Source organism: Gopherus flavomarginatus, chromosome 13 (assembly GCF_025201925.1).
Source record: "Gopherus flavomarginatus isolate rGopFla2 chromosome 13, rGopFla2.mat.asm, whole genome shotgun sequence".
Lineage (NCBI taxonomy): Eukaryota > Metazoa > Chordata > Testudines > Testudinidae > Gopherus > Gopherus flavomarginatus.
The window spans coordinates 25,720,300-25,745,601 of record NC_066629.1 but is presented as its reverse complement, the minus strand read 5'-3'; the positions used below and the strand labels follow the sequence as shown (position 1 = coordinate 25,745,601).

The 25,302-nt window shown below is 41.3% G+C and overlaps 1 protein-coding gene across 4 annotated transcripts in view; it reads left to right on the top strand.

Moving 5' to 3' along the window:
* Positions 1-25,302, top strand: part of ZBTB16 (zinc finger and BTB domain containing 16) — a 167,929-nt gene that overhangs the window by 92,889 nt on the left and 49,738 nt on the right. For all 4 annotated transcript variants that reach the window (XM_050921807.1, XM_050921808.1, XM_050921805.1 and 1 more), the window contains one exon: positions 13,494-13,580. In XM_050921807.1, coding sequence (XP_050777764.1) covers positions 13,494-13,580 — 87 coding nt within the window. The remainder of the gene's footprint in view (positions 1-13,493; positions 13,581-25,302) is intronic.

Sequence of the window (25,302 nt, the reverse complement as noted above, 5' to 3'; positions counted from 1 at the left end):
GTGCCATCTCTCCTCCACCCAGCTATCAATTTTCAGCTTTGTGAGGGGGAAAAGAAAAGGGGAGTTGGCAGCCCCTCAGAAATCAGGAATTCCCAAAGGAATGTTTCTTCAGGGAGCCCCAGCTCTAGTCCACAACACCCAAAGTCTTATTGAGCGAACATAAGTGATTCTTCTCTCATGCTGGTGTAAATCAGGAGTTACTGCTTCATCAGTGCGGAGATTAGAATCAAGTCAATGTGTTGCATCTCAGTAGCATGGAAGGGGATGGCAGCCAATGACAAAATTTTTGCTGGGTTTATATATTTAACCCTATGCTGGAAGCTGAGAATGGAGAAACCATAAAGGCCATCTTGAGAGGGTCCCTCTTGGGGAATGCCAAAGTTTCTGATTCTGAGCATTTGTCCTTTAGACAACTACAAAACCTGGGTGATGGTTCTCTACCCATAGTCCTAGACCACACTAGGTTTTCACAGGCGTTCCTGGTTGTCTGTGGATTGAAAAATCAATCGATGGATAGGAATTGGGGAGATAGAAAAGTGCAAAGAGTTTTCTCTTGCAAGGGGCCTTCGCTTCATGTAGGGGAGGTTGCCGGGCCTTTGGCCAAGGGAGTTGGTCCATGCTAGGGCATTATGAAATGGACTGTGGAATAAAAATGTCAAATGCACCCCTAAATTTGAGATGCTGTCAGAAATTTAGGTTGTGCACTGTGCCATTGCTGGGGTAATGTGGGAGCACTGGCAGTGTCCGGGAAACGTGCTCTGGTCACCCCGTCAACCTCACAACATGTGAAGGTGGTTATCCAGATGCCCTTTATGCGAACCATTCAGGAGGCTTTAACAATTGTCTAAATATCTATAACAACTTGCTACAGATCTAATTGTGCGGAACCAAAAGCACCACCACTGTACAAGGCTATTTGTGGGGCGTCTTGGAATCTATCTCTTACAGAAAGAGGACTGTGTAGATTTTGAATAGAGGGTGGGCTGGGTGTGAGTCAGAAGCCACAGGGTTTTTTAATCTACATGGCCAAAATGTCCTTATGGATGTGGTGCTCTCTCATTGAACCTGGATGCTATTTTTCTTCCCCAATGATCTTTTTCCTCCTTCTGAGAGCAAATAAGAACATTCAGGCTGATTTGAAATGCATGTGCTAGTCAGCCAGATTGTCCCAAAGATAACAGTAGATGTTTATAAACCTGCTTTAAGCAGCATAAACCACTATGATTATGCAGGAAACTGTATTCAACAAGCTCAACTTGGGGTGGGTGGGGGCTGCTTTTATATCCCAGACAATTGTACAATGAGGTTTACAAGAAAGCTGAAAATTATTCCTTTACTCTAATAGCACAGCACAGACCATTACCTTCCAGATTTAAAAACGAAATGAGCTCATCATATTTGGTGACTTACCCTGACATTCATGCTCAATTTAGAAGTCTGTCCTTACCTTTTTAAAACCTATGCTTTGTAATTTTTTTTTATATTCACTGATTCCTTTTTTTAATACTAACCCCCACCCCACCCCCCAAAAGAACCTTTTGCATTTCCCGATCACAGAAACTATTCTTGTTTTCCTTCTTTTGGCCCTGGGATGTATTTTTGACATAAAATACAAGACATTTTTATAACTGTCTCTTCCACTTTGGGTGAAATAGGGGAAAAGGGAAAAAATAATAATAAAAAATCCCACAGCGGCTTTATGTGGGCAAAAGAAGAAAACAAGAGATTGGGGTAGAGAACAGGCTAAATTTAAAATTGTAATTGGCTGACTTCCACAGGCTTGCGGGTGTTTTAATGACTCATAATAACTTCATTTAAAACCAGCTGAGCAGAAAATAGATTGGAGAGGAGCCTCAGGCCATTATGGATTTGTGGTGTGTGTGTGTGTGTGTGTGTGTGTGTGTGTGTGTGTGTGTGTGTGTGTGTGTGTGTGTGTGTGTGTTTTTTGACAAGCTCTGTTTTCAGCAGCCAGGAAGGCCCTCACAGAGGGCTTGGCTGTTTTCTCTCTCCTAGAGTTGGTGTTCTGCCCAAGAAAGATTGTATAGAAACCAGTTTTTTTTAACTGATTAAAAATAGATGCCTTGAGGTATTATTTTAGCATCAGTGGTTTTTTTTCTTTGTACTTTTGATGTGGTAAATGGAACATAAATACAATTGTTTTTGAAATTACTGAATTAATTAGGTAGTAAAGCGACGACAACACATAAATTTACTTTGCAATTTTTAAAAAAAAATCTATATTTCCCCTCCACGTTCTTGTCATGTGCAGCATTTCAAAAAATGGTAGTTATATATTAATCTCTTGTGTTTTAGAAGGGGCTGGGAATATATTTATTATACATGAAACGCTCACTGATGAGTTGTGGAAATACAGCTGGAAGGGAATCCGGTATTCACGTAGTCATTCAGATTCCTTTCAACCTCCTTGCACTAGACACAATGCCAGAGAAGTGTTATTGCCTCCTTTTATTTTAAAGTAAATGGGCTAAATGTTTTGAAGGAATGCGCTCTCCAAATGCTTGCTCAAACTCAGGTACGTAATATGCCACGCTTTAGGATTAAAATGGAACACCTACGTGGCAGTCAAGTTTAGTGTTGAAAACAGTGGGTCGAGGGTTTTCTGGGCCTTCAGGGCAGAAGTGGGTCTAACAGCTGTCATTTCCCAAGCAGCCCAGCCAAGACTGCAGCTTTCCCCTGTCAGAGAGAAGAGGTTCCCCATTCTGCTTACAGATGGTCATTGGTGGCTGTTACTTAAGAAACCACAGGAGCCTATTTCTGTAGCTGTGTAGGTTTTTTCTATTGACTTTTAATGGGAGTCAGAAGACTTAGAAAACACCCTGTGCAATTCACTGAAAATTTACCCCACATCTGTGAAGAGAACCAGTGAAGAACGATGGCCTGATGTTTTTGAGGCAGGCTTGTAACCAAAAAATGTGGTTTTGGTAGTGTTCAAATAAGGAAAGCTCTGGTGTAAAGCCTACTTTGGAATCTCACAAGCATACTGGATGCAATGCGTTGAGAGGAAACAGAAGTCCAAGAAATCTGGACTGCTTTGGTGATCTTGTTAGAGTGCCGTTAACATGTATGGTAGCTTTACTTTTTTTTTTCCTGTTTATATGGTAGTAATAAAGCACTTAGTGGCTGCATGCGAGCCCTGCGTTGGGTGTTGTCCCACCTGATCCTGGTGGAATAGGGTGAGGATGGTACCTATATGCAGTTGCAGTTTTCAGGTCAAAGGTCTTAAATGAGTACCATAAGCAAGACTTCATGCAATCCTGTTGGAAAATCTCTCTCCCACCAGGCAGAAGTTTTTGATGAATTAGAGGGGCTTTTCCTGGGCTCTGAGATGAGCTGTGGGGCTGGGCTGAATTGAAGTAACACCAGGAAGGTGAGAAATCTGGAGAGAATTCCATTCCTTCAACACAAGACTAGCAGGGAAAGTCCTGGTCAGATTCATCTGTGGCTTATGCCCTTCATGCACCTGCGAGTCAGGGTGGAATATGCCTTGTAATTGTCAGAGCATCAAAGAATCCTGTTGCAGAGAGATTCCTGTAGACGGGAAGACCTCTGGTAGCCCTTTGACACAAAGACGCTGCTCCTGTCACTACTGTTCTCTAAGGCTGTGCCTGTCATCCAGTTCCTGTGGATAAAAATTGCAAGCCTTTAATGCGGAAGCATGTCGTTGTCTGTTAATCTCTTCCCCAGTCATCACCTGTCTTCTGTCTTTCTCCTCTCTGCCATCCCCATAAAAGTTTATCACAGTCAGGGATGGTTAAATGGGTGCAGGAAAACAGTGTTTTAGTAAACTGTAAAATTAGTTTGGAAGGTTAATGAGGCATTACTTGTCTGCCTTTCTAGGAAAGGCAGGTTTATGAAGGTAGCTGAACACCTAAGCGGAGGAGTGGACTCGCAGCATTTAAAGGCAAAAGGGTCCTTTTATAAAACCCTATTTGAAAAGATGTGCTCGGTCTGTCGTCTTGATAACATTTATGACTCTAAATTAAATCTAGTAGCAGGGAGGGGGTGAAAGATTGCTTAAAACACGGTGTTTGAGGTAGGAACAATCGGTTTCATCTTCATGTTGTATGTTGGAAACACATCTCTGGATGCTTTGTGCTGCCAAGTAGCAGAGAGGCATGAGAGTCAGTTACCAATAGTGCATTTCCATACCCACAATTTTCAGGTCCTCTATTACATCTCAAACACTTCTGTTTTCAAGCCCCAATTTGAATGTCATTTTAATGTTCAGGACATAATACAGTAAACACTTACACACCCGGACCGTTCTCCTGGCTAAACAAAACAACACAATAGAAAAAGCTAAGCACAGCCATTAAGCGCGATGGGGGAAAAATTCTGTCTTGTAAGTCAAGCTTCTCAGAATATATATTTTTACTCTGAAAATGCCACTGCCATATTTGTAATGCAACACCTCAATTATGGTGAAAGGGGGGGGAGGGTAGAAATCAAAGCTATGAAACAGCCCAGGATCTTTAGATCCACTGCCCGAGCCACAATTAAGGTTTCAGAAACACCAAAGGCAAGCCAACGAGTGTCATTTTTAACCAGTTAGAACATTTTACTACTTCCTAACATCAGAAGTGTTAAAACTGGAGAGCCTATTTCTTGTCCTCAATAAAGTAATTAAACGGAATGAGTGTTGGGAAGTATTATTAGGTTGATAGTGACTAAAAATAGAAAAGCTCTGTTTTCAGATCAGCTGAAGTTTTCTGAAGACGTCGCGCTATCCTAGTGGTATCACTTAACCAGGACCTTTAAGCTGCCTCTTCGAGACTCGGGATATTTTACAGAAGATGTAGTCAAATGATAAGGCTTGCTGCTTGCTTTATTCTAAAGTCAGAGTTGAACCAGACAGCTGGTAGTTGATCAATTGTCTCTGCATCTTGCAGTGTAAATGCCCAGGGGAGTCTGAAGGATTCTGTTCTTTCTTTTAAATGAAATGAAAATAGTGAGGGCTTAGTGAGTGAAATTCTTGGGTGCCTTTTGGTTTATTAAGCAAAAATCATCAAGGACATTTTCATCTTTATCTGCAGCTTCTGGCAGGTACAATGGCCAGATCTCAGCTCTGTTGGCAAAGCTCTGTTGAATTCAGTGGAGCCACACAAGCTAAGGGCCTGGCCCTGTACTTGTAACCAACTCTTTTAGTGAGTCTCTCTAAGGCCTGGTCTACACTGGGGATCAATCTAAGTTACTCCTCTTCAGCTGTGTGAATAAAGTAGCTGAAGTCAGTGTATTTAGATCTCCTCACTGCAGTGTCCTCACTGAGGTGAGTTGACTTCTGACGCTCCCCCAACAACTCCGCCCCTGTCTCTCGCTCTGGTGGAGTACCGGAGTCAACGGGAGAGCGCTCAGGGGTTGATTTATCACATCTAGAGTGGACACGGTAAATCAACCCCCACTGGATCGATCGCTGCCCACCGATCCTGCGGGTAATATAGACATACCCTAAGGTAACCACCTCTCCTGTGGAAGGAAAGGAACAGGGACTGGGGTCGGGCAGACAGGCTGGGAAACTGTCAAATGCCCGTTTACATTGTGAAGGCAAGTGGGTTACGTAGGCACCTATCCCATCGATACTGGCTGTAGAGGCAAGGAGGAGTTGAACGCCTGAGTAGCATCCGGTTGTATTGCACAGGAACCCACAAGATCATCTAGAAGATCTACGAGAGACCAGTTTTGTTGGTTGTTTTTGCATTTTGTCTTTCATAATCATTTCTTCACATTGATGCATGCAATTTCCAGATCTCAGCTCAAGGTGGAGAGTCCAAAATCAAACTGGATAAAGCCTATTTGAAGAATTCTAGCACAGATTAACTGAACAGTCAGTGAGATTGGTGTGTTACCGCTGGCTCTGCGCAGAACTTGTGTGAATTCGGTGAATATCCCAGTCCAGACTGATATGCCTATTTGCCTGCATCCTGGTGGTTGTGTGGGCATGGAGAGCTATAGATGGAGGAGGATATCAATAAGCTTATATTGTAGGAGGAATGCAAAGGGTCAGACTGCCTGGTAATCAGTAATTGGAGAGGGACAAGTTGTGTGTCTCTGTAGCTTTTCTCCTATCTGCAGGAGCATCGTGCACCAACAGTGAGTGTAGCAAACAGAAAACTCTAGGTACTAGTTTGGGGATCTGGTTTCCTATGAGGCCCCATAAGACTGAAAAAGTCACCATGCAGTGTCATTACAAGAGTGGGCCTGTCCCCATGAGCGCAGCTCCCTTGGGAGGTAAACCTGTCCAACTAGAACCAGTAAAGTCTGGAAGAGCATAAAACCTTCTTGCAAGTAGAAGAAGGAAACTGCCTCAAGGCTTGAAGCCATGTTACAGTGGTCTGAGGCCTTTGGAAGTTTTTGGTCTCAATTCCAGGAGGCGGAAAGAAAAGCTGCCAGAAACTCACCACCGTTCTACAGATCAGCACCCCAGATGAGATAAGGAGCTTGGATTTGTTCTTCTTGTGTCACCTTGGTAACATCCAGAGAGCAAAAGACCTGGGGATCGTGTTTGATTTTTTTCTCTTTTCTTTTGTATAGCTATACCAGTAAAGTTAAGTGTAGACTAATGCTCTCTCACTTGTAGGGAGACAGTCTGCCACATTTCCCCAGTAATTTGGTAGCTAGTCGACAAATCATTAGACCTGGTTCCCAAAGAAAAGTGACATTTTCTACATGAATATTAAGAAATGACTGTGTTTGGGACACATTTTGGTTGTTTTTTTGATAATCCAACCTCTAAATTTCTCTTCGAATTCTATGTCTTGGAAGAAGCCAGTTTGTAATAAGCAAGTCACCTGTGAGTCCATGTCAGCTCTGTCTTAAGCCTGTGCTTTTCCTATGTGCCCCTTCTTTGTTACCCTAAGAATATCAAAAGCTGCCAGTCTAGCTTTTGATTGTTTGTGGCTCAGGCTTACTAATCCTCGCTGCCTTGCCTACTTCTGCTAGAATGGCTTTAGTGTGGTCTTGCTGCGCTGCTGGAACTGCCTGGGTTTGAACACATTCAACTGGTGCTAGAAAATCCCTGGCTGCCAGGTTCCCGTTGGAGTTTGCCCAGATGTGCTAGAATGCAGTTTAAAACTTGGCACTCCTTGGCCAAGTATTTTTAATATGCTCCATTTCAAACATGTTCAGCAATTCCAGTTTGATCTTCTTAGCCATGTGAGAATGAACTCTTTTCTCTCTCATCCACAATAATTGTAGTGCTTCCTTTTATAACTACCTTTTGCAGCCTTGTCAGAAGAGTCACAGCTTATCAGAGATCTAGTTTCGGGGAGCTGCTCCTGTATAGGGTGACCAGACAGCAAGTGTGAAAAATCGGGATGGGGGTGGGTGGTAATAGAAGCCTATATAAGAAGAAGACCCAAAAATCGGGGCTGTCCCTATAAAATTGGGACATCTGGTCACCCTACTCCTGTAAACCTTCTGAACCAGGCTATTCAGTCTGTCTGTTCTGGTAGCGCCTAATAAGATGCAGAGGTCCATTGGGCAGGCACTGTACAAACCCAAAGTAAGACCAACAGGTTCTGAAAAGTGTTGGGAGGTTTTGCCTGAAAAAAGTGTGTGTGTGTGTGTGTGTGTGAGAGAGAGAGAGAGAGAGAGACCCACCCACCCACCGGCACATTTGAAGGAAACTATTGACTGTCACAAAGCGCTACTAATAAACAAATATTCAGCGTTCTGTGAGGCATCTTCCCTTCTACCATCTTTTCCCTCTGTACGTATCTTGCACAGTGGGGCTGAGATGCTTCACGTGGATGTCTAGATACTAATGCAATACAGACACTAGTTGGTTTAGTCAAGGATTCACGCTTAGCCTTCACTTTCTCGATGTTTAAAGTAACCCCTTCCCAAATGACAATCTTCCTTAATTTTGACCAAGAGAATAACAGGTAGGGGCAGTATATGGACACACAGGTTTCCTCTGTTGGCTACTAAGTTTCATTCTTCCATGGCCAAAAAGTGATGCTGGCCAGTTACAAGGAGGCTTATGTGCTGATACCTTACTATGTGGTACTTGGTGCTCAGCCTCTTTCTTGGCTACCAGACTCCCTAACCCTAACGCCAGCAGTCCTAAGGCACAAGGGTTTTTCGTGTTCAGGTTTTATGAGATAATGGAGTTCAAGTGCTGAAGCAGGCTTCGCTTTACTGTTGAGTTTGGAAGCATCACTCAAAAGAAGCAGTTCTTAATTTTCATCCACATTTATGCTTGGATTATTTATCTCCACTGCCACCACTCCTTCTCCAAAAGGCAGCAGAAGCTGTCTCGTATCTCTTGTTCTTTGTGAGCGGTGGTGACCACAGTGGGTTGTTTTTTGGGAGGTACAGTTAGTGTCTCGGGGCTGTGGAGAAGGCACTATCACTGTTTGCTACATTCAGGGTAACAGAATAATGCTGAATGAGATGGATGAGGAGTATTGAGGTTTGCAGCCAGTCTAGAGGACAGCAGTGACTATGCAGAATCCTGCTGAATGGAAAAAGCAGCCGCTCTGTTGTATGTTTATGCCAGTCCTTTGCAGCATGGACCTTTATTAGGCAGGGGCTATAAATGTACTTGTACAAATATAAATGTAAGCCTCTGAGAATCTGTGCCACTTACAAAGCATGTTCTCCATCACAGCTGACCCGTAACAGCATGCTAAGTTCCGTCCTGTTGGGTAGATCATCTGAAGAGAGAGAGATAATACTGTAGGCAATGCAAACCCCTTACTAAAAATACCCCAAACAATATTTACATTTTAATGGACTAATAGTTTCTATAGGTGTTTTCTTAAGTAACACCAGAACGTTTTTGATGTATTGCTCTTAAGCATGGGATCTCCAGAGCTCTTTAATAAACATCTCCATTTTTTTCTAAACTCTGTTATAATAAGCGCAGATGCTGGATGACATTTTTCCTGGTGACTCACATATTAAAATTAACCTTGAACTATTTACATGCTCAATCACTGCATTCTCTTCTCCTCTCTGCCCCCTTCCCCCGCCTGATCATGTGTACATTACAGGAATTCTGGCTCTGTATCAATTTTTGTTTTGTTGGTTTAAAAAAAAAATTCCCTGCCTGGAGTACACATCTACTTGAGTGAAAGAACACACAGTACTGGCCTTTTGAAATTGGCAGGCAGTGTACTGTTCCCTGACTGATAAGAGGTACTGTAAATAAAACTGTACGGCATAGCCTGTTGTAAAATGCCCTATGTCTGTACTTATTGTTCTGACAGCTTATGCTTTTTTGGGGTATGCTGTTTTGGTACACTCTGTACTTCCTTATGTAACCAAGCATGCATATCTCATCAGAACATTCAAGATGTTTATTTTAAAATCTCAAGGAATTTTTCAAACCCTCCATTAGATGCTGGCAAGCTCTTGATTTTTTTGTTTTGCTTTTATAATATTAGTCTTTGAGATTTTCCCCCTCCCCTTTCTCATTCCAGTTGCATCTCACAATTTTTGTTCGTGGGTTTTTGGGTGGCACATGGGGGTTAGCAGTAGCCATACTCCAGGCATGCCCAAGTACATGAGCCAACTTCTCCCAGAGGGGGAGCATTTTTCTGTTGCTTTGCAAAAACTGCCTATTGAAAATGAATAAGATTTTTCTAGTGTTGTCTGTCTCCCATCTTGTCTTGATGGTTATCATCTCTTTTGAAGATGGGGTGGTGCCGGTGGGCTTGTTTGCTTCTCCAGCCCAGCAAGACTCTGCAGTCAGGCTTGGTAGCATCGCAGCCTTGTGGGTTGGTTTGTGTCCTGGTCACACAGCATTGTAGGTATCAGTCCCCAGTCAGATTTCTTTGGCAGATTTCTTTGGTGACCCACCTGCTCCTGACCCTTGATAAACATCTTGAGACTAAAGAAGGACCTACCCAATCAGGAAACTTCATCTTCCACATGGGCAAAAGAGACAACACTGCTACGCTTGGGTCAGGGAATGCTGCAAATACAGCAGGTTCAGAGCCATAAGCAGTGAACATCAAGGTTTTAATGGTGTCTAGGACAAGCGGAAAATGATCTGAAGGTGTTTAAGTGATGACCTATTTACTGTGCTGCCTTAGCTGATGTGGTACGTTGGTGAAACTTGCTGCTGTATCGGGTTGATGTAACTTCTGGGGTGGTGCCTCCCATTGGGGGCTAGAAGGAGTTTGACACATCTGAGTAGTTTTGTTGCCCCCAGTGGCTGTTTACTGTACATCATGTACAAAATTTCCCGAAGTGCCTATGTAACTCGGGAGTTTAACGCCCATTGACATGAGTCATGTAAAGTGGCTTTGAAATTTTTTGGCCAATATTAACCAAAGGAATCTGTGTTCTAGGTGCAAGTTAATACATGCCTCTTACTACAGGCTTTGGCCAAACTTTCCTTTCATTGCACGTTGCTCAGTGGCTTCATATCTCAGGATACCGTGGCCTATCCATTGTTCACCCATTGCTTTCCCAGGAGTTTATAGAACTGGGCTGTGTTAATTTAAACCTGGACAGTGCAGTGCAATTGCTTATCAAAGCTGCTTTTATTTTAATAAAGAACAGCACAGAAACCTAACAAGGTGTTCTGTATATCATAGGCTCCAGGGAAGTGAAAGACTGAAAGGGTCTATTAGACCAAAGAGTATGTCCTTCCCTTCGAGTTCAGGATATAAGCCTCCAATGGAGGTAGCCAATACTAAACTGATACAGTGCTTGACTGAAGCTGGAAGGCAGGGCTGCATTGCTAGCAGTGCATGTCTGTATTTGTAAGCTAGGGCAAACTATTATATCTGATCAAATTAATGGCCTGATTTTTCAGAGTTGCTGAGCATTCCTGAACTACCATTGAGTTGAGTGACTGTCTGGGGTTTTGAGCACCTCCGAGAATCAGGCTGTTAAGGCCCTACTATACATCTGCATGCATGTTTTCATTTTTGGCACGCCATCTGCTCAAACTGGTTTTCTGCCCACTGCATGTATCATTTTATCCATTTTCTAGGTATGGCAGGAAGTTGTCCCAGACTGCCCCAAACTTGTTAGCATTCTTCCTCCTGTCATATATTGCTGCTTCTAGTGCAGTGCGGCCAGCCAGAACAGCAGAGCAAGTACAGAAGTGAGTCATTTCAGACATGCTGTATTTGATGTGCAGGAACCCAAAAGTGCATCTTCTTTAAAAAAAACAAAACCTGCCACAAATTAGCATAGCTTGGGGTTGAATGTGGACTACATGCTTTTTTTTCTTTTTTCTTTTTTTTTTCCTGTTTTAGGAAAAAGTAAATGGCTTGAACGAGCTGGCATTTGTCTACAATCAGACTGGTTTACCTTAAGTCTCAGAGATGTCAGCTTTTGGCTATTCGGTAAATGTGCAGTACCAATAGGAACTGTACTGGCCTTTTGGGTCATTGATCCAGGAACAAAACATTCTCTGAGTAATCTCTGGCATGACAGACTGTAATAGAACTGACCTTTCTAATTATGTTGGTAAGAGAGCTGTGTTTTGTTATTAAAGCAGTACTTTGTTAGTGGAGGAAAGGGGCAGCTGGCATCCTATCCTTGCTTGTTCTCTTTATCTCCTTCCTCTTTGAACTAGGGTAGCGTAAGCTTGGCTGGAAGTCAAGTTGGCCACATCCATATTGTATTCAAGTCTTATCCCATAAAGAAGCTCTTATGAAATAATCTGCCTGAATAAAAATATATACACTTAAAAAAAAATTGCATGTACCTGAAAGGAGCAAGTGCCCGTTAATGGCTTTCTAAATGTGTAACCAGCTATATGATGTCACTGGCGTGCCTTTTTTTTTTTTTCTTTTCTTTTTTTTTAAAGGGAACAGCCATGTGGTTTATGCACAGTTGAGTTGTTTTGAATGCAAACTTGACATCATACCGAAGGCAGCAGAGAACAACATATGCACAGTAAACAGGCAGACTGTCTTATTGATTAACAGATGAGACCTCTATTATCGATCAAAGCTTGGCGAGAAAATTTATCACTTTTAATTTCACTGCTGCCAAATATTTCTGCCCGTGAGCCAGCCGTTACTAAGACAATTTAAAGGCAAAGGAATTCTCTCTTTAATGGATCTCATGGCACCTCTGTCTTTCTGTACCTGTTCTGCCTGCAACTTTCTCTAAAGCCCTGTATTTTTGAGGGGGGCAGTGAAGTACTTTTCTTTGTATTCCATTTGGAGGGACAGGATGAGGATGAGAAATGCCATCTGAATTCCTGGAAATAAGCCACATAGCATTTTGGTGTCTCATGATGGGAACGCTTTCAAATGTAGCCGGTGAAGCTATGTAGCTAAGGTATAAACAACAAGTGAGGTAGCTGGCTTTTTTTCCCCGCATCATACCAGCTTGAAGGTTACCTTGTCATACTCTAATCATTGTTTAGTTTTCTTGCAGCAGATGAATCAAACTTCAAAATCTTACAAATGCGTTCACAGCTTTGTCCTGGCAGCATATGCTTAGAAGATTGTGAATATTGTTAATCTATTTTTATCTGTAAGTTACTTATCTGCTGTTAGACATCCTGTTTTTTTCTCATTATAACTAGAGCCTCTGACCCACTATATGCAGTACATGTTGATAGCAATTTTCTAAGAATTCCCACAAATACCACATCTCTCTAATAGTCAGAGAAATATCTGTGCCTTTCACTAAATTGTGTTGTTTCTGCCACATTTCTTATCAGATGGTGCTGCGTTCTTTCTTTCCTCTCTTCTTTAGATACTGGTAATAACTGCTACAATTGGCAGAGAGTGCAGGAAAACCAATTAAAACTAGATCAGTTACAACTCTGGTGAAAGTCACTGATGTCTAATGATTTTTTAAACAAATATCTAATTTGTTGGAAAGCAGCTCTTTGGTTTTAAAGAGCAATGTAATATTAATAGTGTATTTTATTATGAAGCTGTTTTTCTGAGCTACTACAACCATATGTTTTCTTTTGTTGTGTTTATTCTTTTGGTGCTGCAAAAGACCCACTGCTCCTGGTTAAATTGGGATCTGTGGGTTTTCTTACTAGGTATAAAATATTTGATCCTTCTGCTGGAATGGATTTCCTGGTCTACAAAATGAACACTTCTTCCCTTTTTGGGAATTATCCTAGTTTGTATCACTTTCACAATGATAGCACAAAATGGTGACAGAGAGAGTTGCTCTATCCTGTCCTCGAGCATGGATAATTGGTATTGCATTATCAAATACTGATTCAGATACTGCTTTAGTTAGCAATGTTAAATATAGACTTGTTCAACTTATTCTGGTTTGGCTTATTACAAACAAAATCCACATTAATTGCAGTGTTCTGAAGAGTCTGACACTGTTTTACTTGGCATAAAGACTCTTACCTTAAAGTCGTCTGTGTCTGTCTTTCCTTCCTACTGTACATTAAATGGTCTCTGTTGCAATATTTTCTCTGACAAAAGGTTTTTACAAATTCTATTTCCATTGGATCATCTGAAGCCATATATTGTGCCTGGGTATCTTCATAATATGCTCTTTCTTTATTTTTTTCCCCTCTCTAGCGGGTGCCAAAGCGTTTGTCTGTGATCAGTGTGGTGCACAGTTCTCTAAAGAAGATGCCCTGGAGACCCACAGACAGACACACACCGGTATGTTGACTTGTTTTTTTTTTTTTAAACACGTCCTCAAAAAACATAGTTGATTTGCACAACGCCACCTGGTTGAGCAAGCAAAACTTTCCAGGAATTCTGGAGAAACCCAGACAGAGGAATAAATGATACAATTTGTGTGATGTTCACCTGTCCATTAGCGCCAACTGGAGATAGCAGATCATACCCTCCCTCCCCAGGTTCACCCAGAGGTTGATACAGCAAGATTTTTCCTTGTCAAACAATTTTTGTTAACTCTCAGAACTGTTCCCAAAAGCTCTCTTCTATCAAAAGCCAAAATCACAGTTCTTTCTACCAAGAGAAAAGAGGGTTTTCTTGGGGGGAGAGGGTGAACATTCCCCCTCCCGCCCTTTATCTTTTCCCATTCAGTTTCTAACAGGTGATCCTTGCAAAGGGGAGGGACAGGAGCTCCATTTCTTAAAGATGCTCAAACTTCTTCTGTAGAAGACTGTACAGAATACATAGGATTGGAAGGATTGGCTTTTTTTTTTTTTTGGTAAATGTTGATTTCACTGCACATGCACAAACAAGCAAAAAAAAAATCCCTTAGTGGTAATCAAAATTTAGAAATAGGCAAAGTAAGAAATCTTGCTGAGAACTTACTCGAGTCCTGCTTGAATGTGTACAAAACATGTTGTAACGAATGCTGCCTAAAGCAGGTATTTACACTTCAGCTAAAACAGCCAGCTTATAAAGCTTTAATTGTTTGAATGTCAATGTCTGCTGTCATTAAATAATTTTTGTCTGATTCCCCCATAATTTCCCACAATTGTTGAAATTTAAATAGACAAAATATTTGAAATAAACATTGCTATTATCTAACAATATTATGAAAAACAATTGAGTTCTGCCAAGCCAAAGAATAAACAGGAGCTCGGCCTGCCCTGGTTCCACTAGTCAGGAGGTGGAGATGAAGTGTCCTGACTACTTCTGTGAAATGGCTCAACGGGGGAACCACAAGTTTACGCTTGGTCCCTATTGGGAAATATTGTCCATGTGTCTTGTGTATCATTCAAATACTGTTCTGGAACACTGAGAAAAGTTTTTCCAGGACAATACAGGCTGCTTCTTTTTGTTTAGTTACCCAGGTCAGAGCAGGGCAGTGGGGGTGTGTGGGATTGCCTCTATCTATTACCAGCAAGAGGTTTCACTCCCTTCTGATAACTCCTGTTGTCTGAGTGTTGTCTTCCCCTTGCATGCAGGACTTTGCTTTCTAGGCATAGCCCTCTCTGCTTTAGATTTCGTTTCAGCTCCTAGGGCCCTGTTTGGCTCTAAAGAGGTGAGGCATTGAAAGGACAAGGTTTTAACGAAACAATTGCTCTTAACTATTTTGGCTTCCTATTAACTAAAATCCGTTTGATAACAAGGCATTTAGCTGAAGTCTCGTTACCTGAGAAGATTTAAAACTAAGCCAAATGAAACACTAGATATGATGCTGCAGGGAACAATCAAACATTGGCTAAGGCAGGGAAATGGATTGACTATATGGGGCTTTCTAGCATCGCCAGTTTATATAAGCCACTGACAGTTCTTTAGGAGTTCTTACCCAACGTTTCTTTTCTCAGTGCCCTCTGATGGTGGGGGGACAGTATGGTTCTGCTGGATATTTCTGAATATTTGTGTAGTATGACATTGCACCTGCCTTTTCACCATCATGGCCATTCTGGGAAACACTTAGAAGAACCTGCTGTCTGACTTGTGGGATTTGGCTGAGACTTGCAGTGAGACCTCCTATTTCATTACAAAATCTACAAAAATGAATTTTCCAAGGCTAAATGTTTTTTCCCTCTCCATTCCTTACTTTGAAAGCTCTTTCTGCTTGTACTAAATTCCACGTACAGCAGTTGAAAGCAGAAAGCTCAGAGGTCTTTCTGAACGAAACAGAAAAATCTGGTGAAAGACTAATATTTCCTGTCTCTCCGCTAAGCTAAGTGTGTTCTGAAAGATCAGATTGTATTATCAGCTGTGACCTGAAACCTTAGTGTAGAAAAGGGTTGGCGGCTACACACGCTGGACATGAAATGATCTGTCAAAATGTTACTCGGTGCTCAGTTTTCAAAAATCTGTGATGATTGGAATCTAAGAGGAGTCGTCTTGGGATGCTGTTGCCAGGGAGTTAAAACCTCTTGCATTACAGAAGCTGAGTTGGGGAGCTTTCAGTCTTTTACCTGATAGCATATCCTGCCTCAGAGCTGTTGTCCTATTGCATGAAGAACATGTTGATAAATCCATTACAGGGTCATGTATACCAGCTATGTGCTTACACAGAGCTCTTCTCCAGGTCTGGGAAAGGTACTCAAAGTGTCACAGTAGCTGGAGAAGAGCTCTGTGAAGCTTGTCTCTTTCAAAACCAAAGTTGGTCCAATAAAAGTTATTATCTCACCCACGTTGTCTCTAACAAAGGATGGAGACATTCTCATTTAGGGCTTGTCTGAGCGTGTGCTGCTGAGAGGCGTTGCCACCACCAGAGAAGTGGAAACTGACAGGAAGCACTTATTAACTGCGTCAACATTTTTCTTGCTGAACTTTCTCACCTGCTAGCAAAAAAACAAACCAAGAGGTGTTGAGGGTGTTGCAGTAACTCATGAGAAAGGATACCATTATTTTTTCCTGTTGGGTGATGGCTAGTAATGCCCTTATCATTTCAGGACTTCGAATACAGGGGTTGAAATAAATGCTGTTGCTCAGTTACATTTCTTAGTCACTGGTTGCTCTCTCTGTTTAACAAAAAATTTATTTCTGTTTTTGTTGAAATTGGACGTTGACCAGTTTGTTTGGGTTTTTTTTCCTTCAATGTGTTTTATCATGATTATAAATCCAAAATTCAGATGACATATTCAGCAAGAAGATTTGGAGGAAATCTGACCATCTCCATAATAAAATGAGTAATAAGATGAGTAAAGGTTTTTCAAAAATACTTATGTGCTATTTTCAAAAGTGTTTTAGGAGTCTGACTCGAAGTCCATGGGACTTATGCTCCTAAATCATTTAGGCACTTCAGAAGATTCTCATTCTTAATTGACATATCGGTGCCCTTTTTCATCCTGTGTGTGTGAATAATTAATTGTCCTTTATCTTGACACTATAGAGGTCATGTTTCATTGGCATAGGACACGTGTAGTTGATATCAAGATGTTGACTGGATCGTCACCATAGAGTGAGTGCCTAGTCCCGCATTGCAGAAGAGAGACTCTTTGATATCTGACTTAAGAATATATCCAAAAGAGAGAGAACCAGGTTCTTAGAGGGCTTGGTCTGTGGTTGAAGATCTGATGAGCAAAACTGGGGCTCTTAGTTCTTTTGAGTGCCGTGGTCCCTGAGATGAAAGCCGCTCTGAGTGGCTCCTAGATGGGAGCTCCTAATTCTTTCCCCCGTGTGAGTGAGTCATGTGGGACTCTTCGCTGAGGTGCTGTTCCCCACACATATGGGCTTATAAACCCAGAGAGAGTCAAAAAGCTATTGGCTTTTGTCTTCCCTTTCCTTTCCCCACAGTGGCCAGCCACTGTATCTCCCTCTTGCGTCTATACTTCCTTTTCCTACCAGATTGACAGCAGGCTTGATAGGTGGCTGATGTGGGAGATGAATCCCTTGGAGTTGTTTCTTTTGCTCTGGAACATTTGGAAACAGAGTAGCCGCAAGACAAAATTACAGCCTGCCATTGAATGATGACTCCTAGTGGAGATCGGGAGCATGACGAGATGCAGGCGTTTCTGGGAGCTGTGCATGGCTGTAGGTGGTGGTGGTTGCTTAGTGACCTGGAAGTTCAGCCATTGACTTGTTTGGCTATATGCCCTGAACGCTTGTTGCTACCAATAGATAGTTGGTACTTTTATTGCAAGGTATACTGAGCCTGCCTCTCAGTGAAACTGTATTAATAACTCTGAACTCTTTTTTTGTTTGTCAGAGTGCTTTAGTTTTATTGTTAATAAATTGCCTGTTTTAATATGAAGCTTTGATGGCTCTGAGAAATCTGTATATTCAAAACCAGAATCCATCTGCTATCTCAAAGCACAAGCTGAGTACGCAGTGATTCTAACTAGCACACGACGTTCAAGCAAAGGCAAGGAAAGAACAACTTATGCATATTGAGTCATTTTTTGAACCATTGAAGGGTACGCTAAATGAACAAACAGTAATATGTATATGGCAGTGTTGTCTTAATTCCCTTCCAGTTCAGTTTGGTTTGTAAATGCACAATACAGCAAAAGGATCTATCAAAACAAACAGTGGTGGCAGGCAGTGATACATGCCATGTGTGGTTAAGGCTTTGTTGCATGCATTGCTCAGCACAAAGGATGGGGATGTAGAGAATGGTATTTCCGATTCATACATAAGCTAACTTGACCATTTATTTCCTATCGAAATAATTTAGTGGTGGGTAAAATGATGGTAGCTCTACCAAAGAGCAAACGGTTTTTATCATGTTTCCTTTTATTGTTGTGCTTTTGCAGGTTCGTTGTTTTGTTTGGGTACAATAATAGGTAAATGCAGGGAACTCCTTGTGCGTTGTATATTGAGACAAATACATAGTGCAAACACTGTAGTTTCTAGCATGCTTCTGTTAAAGAGCATTGAAGAGTTAACAGCTAGGCAGCTTCAATGGGAGCATGTATTTCATTTGTAGTTCAGAGTCTTTACCCAGTTCTCTAAAGTATAACTAAAAACAGTGTGTGGGGAGGGAGCTCTCTTCTTTTTGTACTAAATTAAGCTGTTCCTAATATAGTACAAGTGTGTCTTTTATTACTGATAAACTGATAAATACCATTAATGTCTTTATTTATACTCAGAGGTTGAAATTTGACACCCGGATACTATGTTGGCTTGGAAAACACAACCGGTTTTGTGCCAGAGGTTTTAAAGACCAATCAGTAATATAAATTGCTGCATCACTGAACAGGAGTAGGTTCACTATGTCATTTGATCTGGAAACTTCACTGGCCAAGCAGCAGTTAATAAATTTTCAAATAATTACCCTCCTTATTCAAAGTCAAACTAATTAGGATTGTTTTTTACAAATAATGTTGTTTAAACAACTGTATATACTGGATTAGGAAGAGGGTGGGGGAGAATTTGGAATGTACGGGCTACCAAAGCAGGAGGAATTAAATACTGACAGTACTTTATATTCAGTGCTATTACTGCATGTTTGTACAGCACCTGACGCAATGAGATCTTGACCTGCTTGGTTATTGGAAATGACTACAGCATAAATATTTAATAGTAATGGTATGGCATATGTGACCCATTGCATGCTGTACAGAGTTGACTTTTCAGTTAGCAACACCTGAAAATTTGTACCTACTCCACGAGTTTGGTGGTGGCTGCTAGTTTGGAGACAATGAAGATTCCTCCTGGGTAGGACAGAAGACATATGTTAATAATCTATTCAAATATTCTCCTCAAACCCCAAACATCATATTATAATTGTAGGTAGAATTTGATTTAATCAGTTTTCACATGCAAACGTAGTTTGCCAGTTCCATGGGAATCCGGGCATAAACTAGGCTCCAACAGACAGGGAATGGAAAGAAATTTATTGTGGTTTGTGGGATTTCTTGCACCTTCCTTTGAAGCAGCTGATACTGACCACTGTCAGACAGGATGCTGGACTAGACAGACCATGCCTTTGATCTGATCTGATGATTCCTGTGTTTCTGTGCTAGAATTGTGCCGTGTATAATCTGGAATCCTGGTCAAACATGTCACATTTTTGTCTGTATCCTTAACCTGCTCAGCTAACTGATGGGGACAGAGTTGTGGCTTGCAATGACAGTTCTGTTGGGCTAGAATATGAGAGCCTTTCCTCTCGCTCTGCCTAGATAGCTTGGATGGATCCAAAGACTTTCTCAGATTGAAGGGAGATTATGGAGTCAAAGAAATAAACTTACACTAGTACTTGATTAAAGGTCTTGTAGCAACCAGTTCATGGCTTAATATTTTTTTTGTTTTGTTTTTAGAACTGTTGAGCACTCTGCACTCCCAGTGAAATAAATGGGACTCTATGGCTGGTCAGCACCTTTTGAAAATCAGGTCATTTATGATATCTGACGAGAAGGTGCAGCATTAGGAATGTGTGTTGTTAAGAAGGCATTTAATGATGACTGAAGCTCAACATGTCCCATGAAAATAAAGTTAAAACAGGTCAGCTGCTAGGTTTCACTAATAACCTTGAAAAATGTGAGCCGATTAAGTGTATTTGATTTGAAGCCTTGGGACTGGAATGTTCAAGACTGCCAAAGAGAGCTACGCTCATGCCAAAACTCAAATGGTGACATGAAAACTTAGCTTGGTGGAACAAAAATAGGACTCCTGGGTCACAGGGACCAAAATTAAACAGGTTTATCATCACCTCCTCGAGATGTAAACATGTGCTTCTCAGTTACACATCAGAAATGGGCTTTATGGCAAAAGGAACCCACACTCACCAAGAAATTGATAGCTTCCTGTTGTTGAGCAGCTCTTAAATAGTGCTGCCTCTGGTACAAAAACATTAATTATAGAGGCTGTATTAAAGAAACTTGATTTGCAAATAACTCTCTTGCAGAAAAGATTTCTTATATCCCTCCTTTGTCCTTGTCAGCTGGTTGTTTGACAAGCGTGGTGAAAGACCTTCCTTTTGCAGAGGTGCAGCAAGTTTGTATTACTTCTTGAAGCTGCTCTGGCAGATCATTGCAAGCATGCTGCTATGATTCTTTCTAGAGAGAAATGAGAAAGAGGCAGTGTCCAGGGTTGGCTGACCTGACTTGTTCACGAATGCAATTTTTTGAGAAGGGCCACAGACTGAGTCAACTATACATCAGTTACTTTTTACATCTTTTAACGAAGTGTACAAAGTATTGATGATGCATAGCATTTTTCCTAGATCAGAAGAAGATGATTTTACAAAGGGTATGGGTAAGATAAAGGAATCTCATAAATTTCCATTTAAGTGTGTAGACAGCTCTGGGATGGAACAATTTAAAAATATGGGAAAGTCACCTTATCTAACGTACATTCACATTGCTCCCTGCTTCCTAGAGAGAGGTTATCATGCTGCATCCTAACTTGTCTTAAATTTAAGACACTGCTGACTGCTATCAAACTGACCCTCTCAATTTTATGATAGAAAAATGAAACTTCTGTTTTGGATACAGTGAGAATTTTTTCTTTCTTTAATGTTTTCCCCCATAAGTATAGAGACTTCTGTATGTCCTGCATAGCTCAGTTGATTCAGGACTGAAAAGTTCTTTCTGGGTGTTCACTTGACTTGGCCTGAATCCTACAGTAACAGAAAAAGCAGCAACTGTTTTGGCTTGTCTTCAGAGCAGTGGAACCATAGTGCCATGCCTCTGGGAAAGTGTGGAAAAGTAGGCAGCATTTTTCTAAAATTTAAAACAAAAATAAAAACTTTAAAAACTGCACACATATTCCCATGCGTTAGGGGTATGGGAACTCATTCTGTGGGTTCATGTGAACTGCTGACTCTAAAATATAATAGCTGTTCTCTTTTATAAATATCAGAGGTGAATTGTATAGTATTTCCATGAATGTGCCAAGATGTTTAACATGAGAGAGCTTCAGATTCAGAAGTGCTGCGTAACCAGTGTCATGTGCGTATGTTTGGACTGTCAGTATGCTAGCATAAATTTACTTTTGACCTAATTTCACACTGATATTACAGAGGCATGTTTTATGCCTAATATAGAATTTATTTTTGTAGCATATGCCCTCACCTCCATCATGGCAAGCAGCCCACTTTTTGATTTGTGGGGTCAGCGCTACTGTTCCCTGTCAGGTGTAAGAAGCCTCAGCAAGGCACTTCATTCTTGTGGCATATTCGATATGGGCCAGGGCTGCTCCTCGTTACTGGCCGCCCAGAGTGTATTCTGCCCATAGTGGCAAGAACTGAACTAAGAGGAAACCTGCATTTGGACTTCTAATGAGAACCCTTTCACAATGATGAGCGATCATATTGTCCCAGTGAAAGAGGGTGGATGGGATGGGAGAAATTCACTTAAAAAAATGAAATGAACAGGTTGAGACACAAGGGTGGATGAGGTAATATCTTTTATTGGATCAACTTTGTGAGTGAAATACAAGCTTTTGAGCTACACAGAGCTCCTCAAGTATTACCTCAGCCACCTTGTCTTTCTACGTGGCTACAACAACACTGCAACATATGGCTGGTTCAGTGAAGAACTGCCAAGAAAACAGGCACAATGTGTGGGAGTTCTCTCTGTCCTGTTCCTGCGTGGCAAGGGTCCACCCACTGTTCCCAGGCACAACTTCATGCTTCAGCTCAGTTCCATTCAGTGGAATGGCTGCTTGCAGGTCGGAGATGAACAGAACAGTTGAATGACTGCACCTGATCGGATCTGCCTTCTTTATTGTGTGTAGTTCTGCCATGTTCCATGTCATTCATTTCCTCTAAACTAAATGCCAATATTTTCAGTTACTCATACAGAAATCTTTCCATGACTCTAATCACTTTCATCCTCTGTCCCCCTTCTATTTTTGCTATATCCTTTTTCAGAAAGGGTGCAGAGACCTGAACACAGCATTCCAGGTGAGGACAGCCACTTGATTTCTACAATGGTATTATACTTTCCATGTATTCCTCATGCATCTTAAGATTTTGCATGCTTTCTCGATTGCCACTTGAAAGGAGGCGTGATTTTCATGGAGTTGTCCACAGTGACAACCAGATCTCCTCTTTCCCAGAGTAGTTACATATAATTTAAAACCTGGTAAGGTGTATGAGTAATTGAAATGATTCTTTCCAGAATGCATTACCTCGCATTTGTCAACACTGAGTTTCATCAGCTGTTATGCTTCTCGTGGCCCTGAACTGGTTAGGACTCTGTGAACTTCCTCAGAGTATATCTACCTCTGAGCTGGGTGCTTGGAGCTAGTGGCTAAAGATAGCACTGTGTCCATAGTGGCATGGGTGGCCATCCCACGTACAATCCCACCTGACCCCCTGGGTATGTGCTCAGGCAGCTAGCCCAACAGAGCTATTTTTAGGTGCTACCTTGAGCAGAGCTAGCACAGGTATGTGCAGGCAAGCTGGGAATCATACCTCACAGTTCAGATGTAGATAGACCCATAGTCTTCTGTGCTTTAGATGAAGGGTAAAATTTTCAAAAGCACCCAGCCTTAAAGCCCAAGTCCCATTGTGAAAAGTGAATGAGACACTCAAGAGCCTAAGTCTCATTGAAAATCAATGGGAGTTAGCCTCGCAGGTGCTAAAATCACACTTAAAAATGACTCTGAAGCGTCAAAGTCACTTAGGTTCTTTTGATATTTTACCTTTATAATATGACCAAAATGATTTGACTTATAAATTTTGCAACCTTGCTGTTCACCTGGCCCAAGTCAGAGCACCAATGAAGACATTAAATGTCATTGGTCCTAACAGTGAATGCACTTACTCCATCCCTTCTAAGAGGAAGTTGTTGTCTGCTTTAAACCTGACTACTGATCATTGATTGCTGCCCCATTACATCCTTTAGCTAGAAAAAAACTCCTTTATGACATCCAAACGTCGGTGCACACACAATAGAACGGATTTAATAAAACCAATGTGTAAGTGAAACTAGAAAAGCTATAAATCACTTTGGTGTTGTTCACGGGATGTTGGTAGCATTTTGATTTAATAGTTGGACAAACACAAGGGTCTATTTTAGTCAGAGTTTACAGGCCTCAGGGCTGTTATTCCTCCAAATTTAATAGCATTGAAATTGCAGGGTTTGCGATAATTTGCCTATCACTTTCTGCTGTGCCATTGATGTTTATTGTTAGCGGGATGGAATCTCAATCTGATTCACTTAGATAACATGTCTGTTAAACATTTAGATAATTGTGCCATCATTAACTTGTCACATTATTTTAGAAATTCAAAACAGTAGTGTGGTAAGTGGAGGTAGAAGAGGGGGTAGATCCTACATGCGCACAAATGGGGAAAGGAGAAATTGACAATGCATACGGCTTTCACTCTGGAGATCCTTACAATGTATTCGGGAAAGGTATATATGTTGTAGCCAGTTGCTGATAAGCTGCAGAAGGCTCTAGTGCAGTGGTCCCCAACTTTTTCGTCTGGCAGGCGCCAGATGAAGGACCGTAGCGGCGGTTGAGCATCTGCCAAAATGCCGCCGAAATAGGGCGGCAGTTCGGCGGATGCTCAACTGCTGGCCAGGACGCGGGTGCATTTAGATGCCCCCGTGGGCACCGCGTTGGGGACCCCTGCTCTAGTGTTTCACAGTGTCTGCTTTATACAGGATGGAATAGCACAAGGAGTGGGAATGGCCGCCCATCTTCTTAGTATGCATGCGGATTTTGTCCAAGCCTTTTTGGAGCTGGGGTCCTAAAGTTAGGCTTCTAAGTCCATTTTTAGGTACCTATGTAAGTGGCCTGTTTTTTGTTTTTTTGTTTTTTCAAAAGTGCTGAGCACAAGCCAGTTCCCCCTGAAGTCAATAGAAGCTGCTGGGCGCTCAGCGTTCCTGACAAATCAGGGTGCTATTTAGACTCCTAAATACGGATTTGGGGGTCAAATGGTAAATTATTTATAACTTTGCCCTTGTTTTCTCGGTGTCACTTAGAATTTTGCTCCATGAGCCCAGGAAATTTGAACTTAATCTTGATATTTGTGGGGTTTTTATCCCTCTGTCACCCTCCATAAAAGGTTAATCTCAAAATCAGGCTGCTTGGTGGGTTGTTGTGGGTTTTGTTTTTTTTTTTAAACATTTATTGAGCTATTTTGCAGCAATCAAAATAAATCTGTTGGGTGAAAAGAATTGAAACCTAACATACATGTTTTTTAGACCTAATGATACGTTGCGCTAAAAATCTTAAAATGAAATTAGCCTTTTAAAAAATTCCTTTGTTGTTTTAAATTTCATATACCCATTAGTTCCAGGACAAAGCCTAATCTCTGGAATGTGAGAGGGAGCTGCAGTTGAGCCCTGAAAAGCGCTGGCAGAATTCTAGGGAGGAAGCGTGTATGTGTTTGCATGAAAATTTTGTGCTGATGCCATATACTGACATCAAACAAGAGCTGGGCCGGAAATGGTTTGCTTGTTTTGGTCCAATAAGAGCTTTTGAGATTACACAATTTTTCCTATCCTGAATCAGGACAAAAAATTAAGATCTCAAATTTACAAGAACCAAGAATCGGAGGGGGTGCATTTTGATTTAGGTTGTTTTTAAATTTTTTGTAAAAAAATTGTTTGTTTCAAACCAAATCCTTTTTGGTTTAGAAATATCAAAACAGGACCTTGTGATAGTTTAATAACTTTAAAAAAAAAGTTCAAATTAGGAGATTCCTCAAAACTGATGCTTTTCCACAAACAAGTTCGGTTTAATCAAATCTCCACTTTCTGACTCAAAAAACCCCATTTTGCCAGAAAATTCCCAACCACCTCTGCATCTAGCTATTGAGGGGTTAGGAGGGTAAATACTGCAAGGTAATATAAAGCTGTGTTCTCTTGTGATATAAAAGAAACCCCTTTTGCTTTCCTTCAGGTATACCCATTCACGATCTATTCAGTCAACATCTTGATAGATGGAAGCTGTCTACATGAGTTAGGATTACAAATCATAAAGCTGAGCATCTCCGTTTTTAAAAAAATTAAAAAAAAACCTCAAACAGACAAGCTATTGGGGGTGAATGGGATGTTACGGTCCTTCCTGCGGATCTTCATCTTAACACCTGTCCAAATCAACT